Raw genomic sequence first — 14,933 nt, forward strand, 5'->3', positions numbered from 1 at the left:
TTGTGTTTATGATTTCACTCAGGAACATTAGCAGGTATTAGTGAAATAGGGGCCAAGTTCACTCAATGTACCACGGGGAGAGGGAGGAGAGCTCTTTTCTTTGAAGGCTAAAGCTTGTTTCTCATCATGTCCAACATGCATGTGAACAACTTAGAGAATTCACATTATAACATTTATACTATGCGAATTTCACATTTGTCGGTTAATGCCTTACCTATTCCGACCAATCTAGTCTTCTTGTTAATTATGATAAATACACATATGATATTTGCATCCATGAACCTGCTTCTTAGGCTCAATGCATGTAAATTGTTTATGCATATTTCTCACAAAAACTGAAACTCAGAGAAGCTCTGGACTCCCAAAAGCTGAGCTGACACCACTGGTTTACAGTACATATGTGAATATTGTACGAGAGCACAGTGCTTTTTTTTTTCTTAAAGAAAAGCATCAAACCTACAGTTTTGTGCCATCATTGATCTTTAGACCTTCTTTTGTATTATGTCCATACCTCAACAGCCACTATCTTCTTTGTCCATAGCTCAATGGCCACCATCTTGGCCTTCGCTGTACTTACAGTGGAATCGGCAGGCACATAGATCTGTCCATAATCCTGACTCTGTTCTAGTGTGTCCGGCTCCGTTGCAGCAACTCTGTTTCTGATCAGCAGGATTTGATGCCTTGTTCCACTGTCTTCCAGAGAAAGACAAGTGTTTCTGAAGTCCAACTAGGCTCATGAACCTCGTTGTCTGACTATGCCTGTCCTCGCTGGGTCCTTCAGCCCAGTCTGCAATATTTTTTCTTGGACTCAAGGTTTCCAGTTTATGATCACAGGCTCTCCTGACTCGTACTGCTGATAGTGGTCTTATGTTCCAACTTTCTTCCCACCTGACTATCTGTCTGGTCAAGGAATATGTTCTGGGTCATCCAAGGATGAGTTAGGATCTGTTCCAGAGTGGGTCTATCCGAGGGTCTTTTTTCCAGGCACCATTCCACCAGGAGCTGACATTCTATCAAACGGGAGGGGAAAAAAAATGCCATTTCAACATTAAAATACTGTCAACTGCAACAGCCGTCAGAGCTCTGCCATTTTTTTTTTTTAAATGCCGTACCCCTTGGAAAGACTAGACTAAGGGTTAGAGCAGCAAGCTGGGAACCAGGGAAGACAGGGGTTCAATTCCCCTGATGCTGGCCAAGGTCACAAGCAAGTAATTTGACCCTCCGTTGGCTCAGCTACAAAAACTTAACACCTGCTGTTCTTTACTTTGATCTACTATGGGAAACAAGTGAGCTAAATCGAAATACAATATAGCAAAATGGATCTATCAACTAGGCATGTACTGGTAAATCATGCTAAAGTAGGGCAGGGGCGATGATAATCCAAACAGTCTAAAAGACCAATGTTTAACCAGGGGCGTAGCTATGTGGGGCCACGGGGGCCTGGGCCCCCGTAGATTTGGCCCTGGACCCCCCTGCCAACGACCCTCTTGACCCCCCTCCCGCCGCCTGCTACCTTTGGTGGCGGGAGACCCCAACCCCCACCACCAGCCAAGGTCTTCTTCTTCCTTCGTTCTGTTTCTCCGAATCTGATGTCCTGCACGTACAGACTCAGAAACAGAATGAAGGAAGAAGAGGACCTTGGCTGGCGGGGGTTGGGGTCCCCCTGCCAGCAAAGGTAGGCGACGGTGGGGGAGGGTTGGCAGCAGGAGGGAGGGGGGGCTAAAATGTGCCCCCTTACCTCGGGCTCTGGACCCCCCTCCCGCCGAAGTCTGGCTATGCCCCTGGTTTAAACTGGTAAAATTATGCAAGTTGAATTGATTTTGAGTGGGTAAGTGTACGCAAATCTCATGAATATTCATGATGAGAATTCCGAAAACTAAGCCCGTTTGTATCCTTCCAGGATCAGCATTCACCATTCCTGGGGAGATACACGAGCAGGTAAGGCGTGGGTGAGCACTTGGCCTCATTTTCAGATTACTGCCATGAATATTCATGAGAGACTGCACTCATGAAAAAAATTAGATTTGCACATTTTGAGTAAATTTCTTAAAAATGGTGCTGAAACCAGAATGATGTGTGGTAAGCATGAATTAGTGTAAATCTGCATTTTCACACCCAACTTTAGACCGGAGCATTTACACCAGCCAAAGGCTTAGTACTGGCACTTGGATGCATAAACCACATGTAATTGTTTGGCACATCACTGCCCAGGTCCAGGGCAATAAATATCAATAATTGACTTCAGGTGCCAATTTACAGGGCCGCTGGGGGGGGGGGGGGGGGGAGACGACAAAATTCCCCAGGCCCAGCGCTGGGGTCAGGCCGCCGGCGCTGCAGTCCCCGGTCTCACCTGCCTGCCTCCTTGGCTCCGGGCCCCCTGCATTCGAAGCAGCAGTCGCAGATCTCCTCTCTTCTGGCCTTCCCTCCATGTCCCGCCCTTGTCTGATGCAACTTCTAGTTTTCGCGAGAGCGGGACACAGGGAGGGAAGGCCAGAAGAGAGGAGATCTGCAACTGCCGCCTCGAATGCAGGGGGCCCGGAGCCGTGGAGGCAGGCAGGTGAGACCATGCCTAGTCTCTCGGCAGCCCTGCCAATTTAGCACTAATTTAAAAGTTACACACGTAACTGATCCTATTCCATTACCTGGTGCCTAACTTTGGGCATCATTTATAGAACTTTGAGATTTGTCTAGCCTGAACACTAGGTTTTCTGCCTTTTGAAAAGTAGCACGCGCTTTCCCCGAGGCAAAGTTTCAATCAGGCTCCTCCAACAGATTTGTCTTGGAACAGTGGTGCCAGTCAGGTTTTCAGGATATCCATAATGAATATGCACGAGAGAGATTTGCATAGAATGGAGGTAGCACGTGCAAATCTCTCTCATGCATATTCATTATGGATATCCTGAAAACCCAACTGGCTGCGGGAGTCCAGAGGACTGGGTTCAGAACCCCTGTCCTGGAAGAAACTTCATATTAGATGACATCAGAGCAACTGCCAACTCACTGTGTGACAATCGATAAATATGTAAGATGTAAATAAAACGTCTCTGCTTTGCCTTTAGGATTTCATGATGATACACAGTTCAGATGTAAAAGATTTTATGGGCTTTGGGTCTGACTACTGCGGAAGAGACACAAAATTTGACAGCATCATTTCTTTGGAAATTTGCAGTCCAGTGGTGAAGTAAACAGAGACCAGCCCCCCCCCCCCCCAAAGCAAGCTACCACAAAGACATTAGGCCAGTGGTTCCCAAACCTGATCCTGGAAGCACCCCAGTCGGTCAAGTTTTCAGGATATCCACAATGAATATTCATGAGATTTGTATATCCTGAAAACCTGACTAGCTGGGGTGCCTCCCAGGACCGAGCTTAGGAACCACTGACATCAGCATTCTTAACTGGACTATGTTATGCAGGGGGGCATGCAAAGAGCACATACACTCACCTCTGGATACCCCTGTGCGGAAGTTAACCTTCCCCTTCAGAATTTCTTCGTCATGTTCAAATGGAATATCCCCACAGACCATGTCATAGAGTAGAACACCCAAAGACCACACTGTGGCTGAACGGCCATGGTACCGGTGGACCCTGATCCATTCTGGAGGACTGTAAACGCGGGTACCTGAGTGGGGGGGTAAAGAAAAAAAAGAGAGAGAGACTTTAAAACACCCCCCTAAAAAAAAAAAAAAAAAGAACACGAGTATGCAAAACAAACTCAGGAAAGAAGTTGTTGGAGGAACATGGAGGAAACGTAAGCTACCAGTTCCCAGGACGACAGGTAACACGGAGGACCTGCTTTTTTGGGTTGATGGGTAGTCTCTGCAACCCTTATGGAGTACAGTACTCAAGACTCCCAAATTAAATCTGTAGCACTGGGAATGTTCAGCTTTTCAATGCAGCCAAGCAAGAATTCTTTTCCACTCCGGAATCTGACCCCAAATTAAATCTCATTCTGTATAATTTTCACTCCACAATAAGAAAAAGCTGGGCAAAGCGTGACATTTTAATAACAAATCATTCACATATTATTGTTCTATGAAAGTTATACTTCTGTGCAATTGTTGCTCAGAACAAAATTGTTCTAGAGTTATCAACAAATTTTGCAATAAAGCAACGTTTTGCTCAATCTGCATCAGTATATTTAAGAGATTTGAGGTCACTGTACAAACCTTGATACTCCCAAATGGAAAATTTTCACCCAAGCTTCTGACAGAATCCACGTAACCAGGAAAGCAAAGGGGAGCGACATGGCCCCAATTTGTCAACTTAACATACCCACAACTGACCCCGACCTCTCCACTAACCATCAAAGTCTGTGTACACTGTATCTCGCAACAGTGCTCCGGACCCAAAGTCAATAAGCTTCAGCTCTCCCGTTCGCAGGTCTACCAGAATGTTTTCATCCTTGATGTCTCTGTGCACCACCCCATGCAAGTGGCAGTGCCGGATGGCTTCCACCACTTGCCGGAAGAACTTAACAGCCAACTCCTCGGAGAGCGCACCCCGCTCTGTGATGAAGTCGAAAAGATCCTGCGCAGACTCTGGCCGCTCCAAGACAATGATGAAACCGTCCGGCCGCTCGTACCAGTCCAAGAGACAGATCACACTTTGACAGCCTGAGGACACTTTCTTCAGAAGCACAATTTCCAAAGGAACCATCATCCCATTCTACAAGTAGAAGTAGAGGGGTCAGGTAAAAAACAAACATTCAATCAATCAGAAACAGGGGTGATATGATACAGACATTTAAATATTTGAAAGGTATTAATCCACAAATGAACCTTTTCCAGAGACGAGAAGGCGGTAGAACTAGAGGACATGAATTGAGGTTGGGGGGAGGGGGCAGACAAGAAAAATGTCAGGAAGTATTTTTTCACGGAGAGAGTGGTGGATACTTGGAATGCCCTCCCGCGGGAGGTGGTGGAGATGAAAACGGTAATGGAATTCAAAAATGCGTGGGATAGGAATCCTGTTCAGAAGGAATAGATCCTCAGAAGCTTAGCATATAGATTGGGGTGGCAGCACCGGTGGTTAAGAGGCAGGGCTAGTGCTGGGCAGACTTCTACGGTCTGTGCCCTGAAAATGGTAGGTACAAATCAAGGTCAGGTATACATAAAAAGTAGCACACATGAGTTTATCTTGTTGGGCAGACTGGATGGACCGTACAGGTCTTTTTCTGCCGTCACCTACTATGTAGAAACCTTCTGTTCAATATAAAGCAAAAATATACTCACCATAGATTTAAATTCACGGATTCGATCTTTGGCCACATGTTTGATTGCCACCTGAAATTAAGCAAAGCAACATTTAAAAACAGGAAATAGACTTGAGAAAAAAAAATATTGTTCAATTATTGGACAAAATTAACAGTAGTAACGCATGTAAGTTTAATTTACTAGCTACTCAGGCAGCCTTAGGAGACTGAAGCTAGCGGTTTTGAGTTGCATTGGAGATTTTTTTGGGTTGAAAAGAAAATGCCTTAGATGAAGAGTGACTTCCAAAATCCTTATCCAGTGGTTTAAGCGTGAAGGACTTCAAGAGATACAGTGATAAGTGGCATAGAGCCTACTCTTGCATTTATCCCCTAATTCAGTGATGGCGAACCTATAGCACGCATGCCAGAGGGCACGCAGAGCCCTCTCCCTTGGCACGCGCGCCGTCGCCAGTCCGCCCACTCTCCCTCCCAGTTCGGCCTTCCGCCCTCCCTCCAACGCAACGAGCAACAGCCCGCCCGCCCGTCCTCCCTCCCTCCTTCCCTCCCAGCACCAGGAACCCCCTCCTCCTAAAATGTAAAAAGCATACCTCCTCAGTCGGGGTTAAGGCGGCGTGCGTCGGCAGCGAAGCGCCTGTGCTTCGCTCAATGCGCCTTTGGCCTTCCCTGTCTCTCAAGCTCAGCTTGAGAGACAAGGAAGGCCGAAGGCGCTTCGCTGCCGCTGCCTTACCCCCGACTGAGGAGGTTGGAGGTACACTTTTTAAATTTTAGGAAGAGGGGGGTTCCTGGTGCTGGGAGGGAGGACGGACAGGTGGGCGGCCTGATGCTCGTTGGGTTGGAGGGAGGGCGGGAGGCCGGCCTGGTGCTGTCTGTGTGCTGCTGGGTGGGAGGGAGGCCTGATGGTGGGTGCTGGGTGGGAGGGAGGCAGGGCATTTGTGGCTGGAGGGGAGAGGATGGTTGCTGGACATGGATGGAGGGCAAAAAATGAAGAAGAAAGGAGGAAAGTAAAGAAATCAATGGAAAGGAAGCCCTGGAAACGGAGTTAAGAGAACAGATAGAGAGCAGCAGAATCAGCGACTAGAACCAATATGGATAGAAAAACAAAATCACCAGACAACAAAGGTAGGAAAAATCATTTTATTTTCATTTTAGTGTTTGGAATATGTCGAATTGAAGAATTTACATCTGCTGTCTTATTTTGCACTGGGCATACTGGAGCTGTAACAGCTTACAGAAATGATTTACAATGGAAGAAAGTCATGTTATTTTTTTCTCCTACACTAGTATAATATTTTCAATGATGTCTGTTTATATGCGCCATGGCTGGTGTAAGGGGTGTGGCTATCATAGGGGTGGAGTCATATGTGGTGACCCCGCCCATAATGAGTACCGGCACTTTGCGATAAATAATTCGGTTTTGGGTTGCTGTTTGGGCACTCGGTCTCTAAAAGGTTCGCCATCACTGCCCTAATTCTATAACAATCGGTGGCATACCGTTTGAATTGCTCACACTGTGTATTTATTGTTAGAGTGTAGTGTGGTGTATGGTACGAGTGATTGAAGCAGTGAGAACAAGGGAGATTTTATAACTTTGTAAATTTGTGATGGTGTAATAAACAAATATTCAAAATAATCAGAGTTACTGGGGAAAGTCAATATATATTCAGTGTAACTTATTGAAGAAATTTCTCACAGGAGTAGGATAACTAATTCTATAACAGGGACACTTGTGTATAAACGCACAGAATATGGTCACTTTCACAAGTGCGTGCACAACTACATGTGTATGTGGCAGCAAAACACCTAAGCAACTCTTCTCTAAGTGGCACAGTTCGCAATTGCAAGAAGGAGTTTATATGGGCAAGGCTGCAACTTACACCCCCCCCCACCATAGAATACAGTAACTTATGCATGCCCTTGCTGCATTCGGAAGGCCCAGTGTTACTTCAGGTCTATGACTGGTGTAACTGCAAGTGCCAAATGTAAAGGAGGTGGGGTCTGTCAGGTTATGCTGGTAATGCTACGAGGGAATCTAGGCACCCGGATACCATTTCAGAATAAGCTCTCACCGCATGACATCCAGGCAGCTAAATGGAGGTGGCCCTTACAGTCTGCGAAAAGCACTATAAATTTCTAGCATAGCATTTAGGGCCCTGTTTACTAAGCCCAGCCGTAGGCGTGCAAACTTTTTAGCGTGTGTTAAAGATTAGAATGCACTAATGTTAGGAATATAACGGCCCTCTCTATCGTTAGCGTGCACTAATATTTAAGGCACGCTAAAAAGTTAGCGTGGCTTAGTAAACAGGGCCCTTAAAGTTTAATGGTTTTTATTCAGGATCAAAAGAACCACACATCAAACAACTAAACAGCAAGTCTATGCAATAACAGCAATCCGTTACATAATAATAAGCGGACAAAAAGAGAATAGTAAGTAATGCTGGGCAGACTTATATGGTCTGTGCCAGAGTTGGTGGTGGGAGGCAGGGCTGGTGGTTGGGAGGCAGGGATAGTGCTGGGCAGACTTATACGGTCTGTGCCAGAACAGGTGGTGGGAGGCGGGGCTGGTGGTTGGGAGGCGGGGATAGTGCTGGGCAGACTTATACAGTCTGTGCCCTGAAGAGGACAGGTACAAATCAAAGTAGGGTGTACACAAAAAGTAGCACATATGAGTTTATCTTGTTGGGCAGACTGGATGCACCATGCAGGTCTTTTTCTGCCGTCATCTACTATGTTACAAGATAGAAGAAAAACAAAAACAAAACTTATGATCCTGATTTTATGAGAGCCCCCCTCATCACCCTACCCTGAACCCACTTCTTTGAAACTACAACTGAGATGGCCCATTATCTGGACTCTATTACCCCAGACCATCTTTGAAATAATTACGTCCATTATTCCTAATCCCTCCTCCTCAACCAATACAGAGAACCCCGGGACCGCCCTTTATGTTGCAATAACCAACTTATGACACACACTGGAATCTATTCAACCCTGCATTTCTTGCTTTGTGTGATACATTTTGCAAATAATTCTAGACATAAAAGCCTTTTTTCTTCTTTGGGAATTCTGAGCAGCCCGCGCCTCCCATAACATTAAGGCATATAGGAGTCCTTTTACTAAGGTGCACTGAAAAATGGCTTGCTGTAGTGTAGGCGCGGGTTTTGGGCGTGCGCAGAATCATTTTTCAGCGCACGTTAAAAAAAAAAAAAAAAAAAAAGGCTTTTTTCAACTTTTGCCAAAAATGGACGTGCGGCAAAATCAAAACTGCAGGGCGTCCATTTTGGGCTTGCGACCTTACTGCCAGCCACTGACCTAGCGGTAAAGTCTCATGCAGTAATGACCTAGGCACGCACGCCAAATGCCACTTGGCATGCAGCCGAAAATAAAAACTATTTTTCGACTACATGTATCGGACGCATGCCAAACATGGAATTACCAAAAGAGCCACACAGTAGCCGGGCGATAACTCCATTTTGGTGCATGTTGGGCGTGTGCAGAGCCTTACGCAGCTTAGTAAAAGGGCCCCATTATCTGTTTCCCCAATACCAAAAGGAGGGAGGGGCTCCTCCTGCAACTAACACAACATTTAAAAATGTAAAATGACCTACTAAAAAATTAAACCAACCATCTTTTCAGCAGACTGAGATCGGTAGCATTGAATGCTGCTACTCTTTTGGGTTCTTCCAGGTACTTGTGACCTGCACTAGCCAATTTTGGAAACAGGATACTGGGATAGATGGACCAGTATGGCTATAGTACATAAGTATTGCCATTCTGGGAAAGACCAAAGGTCCATCAAGCCCAGCATCCTATTTCCAACAGTGACCAATCCAGGTCACAAATACCTGGCAAGATCTCAAAAAAGTACAAAACATTTTATACTGCTTATCCCAGAAATAGTGGATTTTCCCCAAGTCCATTTAATAATGGTCTATGGACTTTTCCTTTAGGAAGTTGTCCAAACCTTTTTTAACCCCCGCTAAGCTAACCGTCTTTACCACATTCTCTGGCAACGAATTCCAGAATTTAATACAGGTTGAGTGAAGAAAACTTTTCTCTGATTCGTATTATATTTACTACTTTATAGCTTTATCGTATGCCCCCTAGTCCTAGTATTTTTGGAAAGAATAGACCGATGCTTCAAGTCTACCTGTTCCACTCCACTCATTATTTTATAGCCCTTTATCATATCTCCCCTCAGCCGTCTTTTCTGCAAGCTGAAGAGCACCAGCTGCTTTAGCCTTTCCTCATAGGGAAGTTGTCCTATCTCCTTTATCATTTTCATCGCCCTTCTCTGCACCTTTTCTAATTCCACTATATCTTTTTATATCTCTAAATGGGGGGGGGGGGGGTGTCTCGTGTTCATACTGCTGCATCCATCAAAAAGCATAAAAACCCACTAGCAAGCTTCCAATCATTTACTTACCGGTAAATTATCAATAATCCTCACTCCTGAGTAAACAGTACCAAATCCACCACTGCCAATCAATGCTCCCACCTGATAACACTTCTCAAAAGGTTCTTTAACTGCAAAGGAAAAGGCAAAGAATGATCAGCTGACTGAGAGCATTTTCCATCTCACAGATAGGCTGCAGAGAACACCTTCTCCTGCTTTAGACTTACCCCTCTACCCACCCACCCCTAGAGTGACATGTCTTATATAACCTCCCTATCAACCCACTCATTACTTTACCTCACCCATTTCTATTCTTCTATCACCTTCTCCCACTACTCCAACCAGAGTTACACCTAATCACACTGACCACCCTTCAACATCTTCAGTCCTTCTGTGACTGTTCTCTTGTGCTTGACTGCTTAAATATTTTAAATTTAAATGCTTTACTTTTTGTCTATTAGATTGTAAGCTCTTTGAGCAGGGACTGTCTTTCTTCTGTGTTTGTACAGCGCTGCGTACACTTTGTAGCGCTCTAGAAATGTTAAATAGTAGTAGTAGTAGTAGTGAAGGAGTGTAGGGTGCAGAAATACAGGAAACATTCAGGCAACCGAGACAGTATTCATTTTCCACTACACAGGCGCATGCTAAACTCTTACCAAACCCACTCTTCTGAGGTTAGTGCCTTGCTAGCACCAATCAAGAAAAGTGTCTCAGACCAAATGTAGTCAACATACATGTCATTTTGGTTTTTTTTTTTTTTTTTTTTTAACCAAAATGGGAGCTCCCAGGAAGGTGTAATCATGCTAGAAGTTCTGGGAATTAATTGGGGTGGAGTGTGTTTTATCAGCAGTTTCCTGGTGTTTTGACTTCCAGTGCCAGCTGTTCATGCACCTGGATCGCTAGTCTGTTGATGACATGCTGAACCTGGAACAGGGTTACACACCTTAACACACTTTTTTTTTTTTTAAACCAGCAATAATTTTGCCTTGGTAGGTACTAGCCAGTTTTTTCTGGATTCCAGAGACCACACCTACAAATCAATGGTAGAAGGAAAGACGCAATTAATTCCTGGGAGTGTCTGGGAGACACCTACAAAGGACTCCTCTCCGTGACCCCCTCACACACAAAAAGGTTTATTTTTCTTAGGCTCTCATTTTCGCAAGGATAACTTAGAATATCAATGATATGCTTTGATGTCCCCATGCATACCTCCTACCCACCCTGTCAGACTGTCATAGTAATGCTTGAATATTTTCACTTATATACACTGTCAGCTAGCACATTTGCTTATTTCCGATCTGACGAAGAAGGGCAACCTTCGAAAGCTAATCAAGAAATGTTTTAAGTTATGTCCAATAAAAAAGGTATCATCTTATTTTCTTTTCCATGTTTTATTTTGTTTGATTTCTATTGATAACCTCAAGGATTACTGAAATCTTACATGAACTCTCCAAGGTTATACCACCATTTGTAAATTGTCAGAGAAGCATCTTTACAGCTGTGTGCTCTGCAATCTGAAGCCCATGGCTTCACCCACCTCCAGGGTCACTTGGACAGCTGTTCTCCGTAATAAACAAATTTTACATGTAAGCTCGAATAACTGGCATGCCTTTTGGGAGTAAAATCCCACATATCAATGCCTGAAGACCAACAAAAACACCACCTAAACTGGCCCTGACAGGAAGTATTATTTGCAGATTTATTGGCAGTGTCAAAAGCCTGTATTTGTTCCAATTTATCACTAGCAGTCTTTAACAGATGGTGGCTCCTGCTCATACCCCTTGAGGTTACACCATTCACGACCGGAGCCCAAGTCTTAATTATACTTTTATGCTAGGGCTTTTTTTGAGGCGGTACTTGGGGGTACTGAGTATAGGCACCTTTTTCCGTTGTCTGCTAAAATTGACCCATGATCCCCAATTTGGAATGAAAGATCTCAGGCTCTACACACCAATTCTGCCTTGTCATAGACTCTGATTGGTTGCAGGGGGCCTGGCTATTGAAGGGTGGTCTGGCATTTGAGTACCGGCATCTTTATCACTAGTAAAAAAAAAACCTGCACTGGCTAGGTATATGTATTCGTGAGCCCACCTTAAAAAAGTCAGGGCATGCAATGGCAATGAAACGTAATGGCTAGGAATGTGTGTACAAGTGTGTATTCAGTTTTATTGTATGATATTTTAAGTTAAACAAAAAAAATGCTCAAAAAAATTGAGAAAAAGAGATGAAAATTTTTTATTTTGGTTGGCTTGTGCACATCTCTGTGCTATACCAACCAAAAAAAGAAAGGACACTTAAAAAATACAACTTCCTGCCCAGGTAAGCCAAGCCCAGCACAGGGTTGGATCTGCGAGGTCCACAGGATCCAAGTTTTACCCGAACCCGGTATAAGCTGTAGCCTACTGGGCTCGCCCAGCCCCAAATCAAAAGCAAAGTGCCTTTAAACAGATACAGTTTGAAGAACCAAACTGTAAGCAATTGTGACACTAATTTTTGTAACTGTTTTTTTTTTATTATAGTGCCGATACTTAAGCCTTTCTTGCTTTCACATCAGTGTAACAAAATTAATGAAGGCGTTTGCAAACTCCACAAAATGGATTAAAAACCCAACAAATCCTATTTTGCATTGACGAAGCTTTGTAAATTCTGCTCATTATTACCCTGAACGTACACGCTGCACTTGTTTCAAGTGGAGGGTGACAATACGCGAAGGAAACCGGTGCCAAAATAGGCTTCCGAATAGCGTACCGTAGACCGTCGTTTTACCTCAAGATGCACAAGTTCGGGTCTAGCTTTTTAAATGGGCTGTAACTTCTGCGAATGTTATTAATTCCTAAGATTTGGAAGGTTACAGCAACTATTACGCAATAACCTGCAAGCGTGAAACCGATCGCTAGGTGGCAGTAACGCCTCCTTTCTTTACCCACATTCCTAAATAAATCCACACTAGCATTATTGAGGTCAGCGCGAAATAGTCTCTAAAAAGCTATTTCATGGCCCCTACCCATAGCCTCAGCCCTGGAGTTATTAGTTTGACACGTGTGGATGAAATATATGACGCGAGTGCACATGATTTCTAGTTCTAATATTACGGATTACCATGCATCAACTACTACAGAGCCAAGGATGCAACCCCTCGTGATTTGGGGTCACTCAGAGCCATATTTACTTTACGTTGAGTCCATTGTGCGTCCTAGAGTCGAGTCTCCGAGATTTGTTTTTGTATTTACCCTGCAACAGTGCTAAACCGAGGGGGTCCTCACACCACAGCAGGAAAAAAAACAAAAAATCCTATCTAGAAATGTAAAGCTTTTCGACTAGAAATATTTGTTGTCGCTGCATTTTCGTTTCACTTGCAAAGTGCAAAACCTTGTTCTAAATAACCGAGCGACGGTTACCTTCCATGACTAAACCTTGTGTAGGTAGGTGTCACATATTCTTTGCTGGAGGAAAGTGAGCTTCAGTGCCAGGTTCTGGCAGAGCTCCTAGTGTTGAAACCCTCGTGTTACACATGCATTCAGTGCAAGATTCCGCACACACTAAGAACACGTGCTGCTGCACCCAGCCGCCTCGGGGTTTTTTTTTTTTGCAGGGAGTTCGGTACCCCCCGTCACTACTATAGTAATCGGGATCCTGCATCGGGCTGCATGCCGCCCCAGGGTTATTTAGGGCGGAGGAGGGGCTGCCCTTTACTACCCGATGTTCGTCTCGCTGGTTCCTTTACCTTGCGTCAGTGGGGTGTCACTTTGGAAACGGGGGGGGGGGGGGAGTCGTTGCAGCTCATTGCCACTGATACCCGCAGGCTACTCATGTTGTGCTCTCAGCTGATTCCAACTAGAACTAAAGCCACATACACTGATTTATACCTTACCCGGCCCTAGCTGCAGGTCTTCACCATTTTTTAATGTCACTATCTTAGGAATCCTTTTTTTTTTTTTTTTTTAAAGTTCTCTATTCTGTTTAACATCGAGGTACGACAGCAACTGGAACATAAAAGCTCAGGATTAAAGCAAAAGTCCCATTAAAGTAAGCAAGCATTGCAGCCGCCGTTTCTCTCGGTTTTCCCGTTTCTAAAGGGTGCATCAAAAATCAAAACGTACCTGCAGATAATTCATCCTTAGGAAAAACGGAATTTAAGATGTAGTTGTGGATCTTGTGGTGACGAATCACTTGCACTGAAGACATTGCAAGGAGGCAGATGATTTTTGTGGGAAAAAAAACCCCAAACAAACCAGAAACTCTTGCAATCCTCTTACTAGGGCTGGTGCAGTCTTGGAGAGAAAACAAAAAAAGCCAGCCAAATCTGTGTCCCTTCTGCTTGCTGTCACAGCTTCAGAGTTCCACGAATCGGTGCCTCTTCTTTTTTTTTTTTGCTACCGTTGCTTCAAGGATAAGAGATTTCAGTGACTCTTCTAAGCTCAAGGACTCTGCAACCCGAGCTTTACTCTCTGCTGTCTGGGAGGTAGGGGAGCTGGAAAAACCACGCCCCCTCAAATCTAGCCACGCCCACCTGCGTAGGAGCTCGCCCTGAATTTCCGAGGAATCCCGGCTTTGCTTTCGAGATCTCTTATACGTCTTGTTACGGAAGTTGGCCAAGGCTTGGTGAGCTGCAAATGTTCAAAAGTATGAAGAATCAGACGCTGACACTTTCCTTCACGCTTATCCCTCATGCACGAAAAGACACGTGTTCTCCAGTCCACATTTTTGTATTAAGAGGTATGTCCACCACACCCAAGGCGCCTTGCCCAGTCTCCTAACTACATAGAAACACAGACCACAAGGGCAGATAAGAGACCACGAAGCTTATCTGGCACTGCCCTTGTCCCCATTATCTGTGCAGAACACACAGATCCAATCTTAGGCTTTGCTTTGTTTTACTCTCCCATCTTTGCATCCAGGGATTATCTATGCTTACCGGGGCTGGTGAAAAGCATATTAGATGCCCTTGGCAAACTTTTAATTCTCCCTACTCCACATTACAAACTGGTCTACCCACAGCAGCTCTGATATATACAATTGTCCTTTTCACAGATGAAGTTGAATTAACAGCAGCACAAACTCTTCAATACCAGGCCCCCCAAATGCATAAGGAACTTTGTATGCCAAAACAGCCGGACCCCAAATCCAGCTCCTTGACCCCATTTTTTGAACAAGGCAGGAGCGATGCGTGCCCACTCACTCGTGCCTCTGGCTCTGTCATTGTCAAAAGGGAGAGGGAGAGATGCTGGAGGAAGGGAAGAGAGATGGCAGGGACAGGGCACAGAAGAAATACTGGACGTGGAGTACTACTACTACTACTACTATTTAGCATTTCTATAGCGCAACAAG

General features: G+C 44.7%; 1 protein-coding gene across 1 annotated transcript; it reads right to left on the reverse strand.

Annotated features, from left to right (window-relative positions):
* Positions 1–437: 437 nt before the first annotated feature.
* Positions 438–14,081, reverse strand: LOC115471925 (serine/threonine-protein kinase pim-3-like). Its single transcript, XM_030205894.1, has 6 exons — positions 13,706–14,081; positions 9,636–9,736; positions 5,232–5,282; positions 4,302–4,665; positions 3,443–3,619; positions 438–1,010 (listed from the first exon to the last, which is right to left on the reverse strand). The coding sequence occupies exons 1-6, from the start codon at positions 13,788–13,790 to the stop codon at positions 829–831; spliced, it is 960 nt and encodes a 319-aa protein (XP_030061754.1). The 5' UTR covers positions 13,791–14,081; the 3' UTR covers positions 438–828.
* Between the last annotated feature and the right edge of the window lie 852 nt (positions 14,082–14,933).

This window comes from Microcaecilia unicolor, chromosome 6 (assembly GCF_901765095.1).
Source record: "Microcaecilia unicolor chromosome 6, aMicUni1.1, whole genome shotgun sequence".
NCBI classification, from domain to species: domain Eukaryota; kingdom Metazoa; phylum Chordata; class Amphibia; order Gymnophiona; family Siphonopidae; genus Microcaecilia; species Microcaecilia unicolor.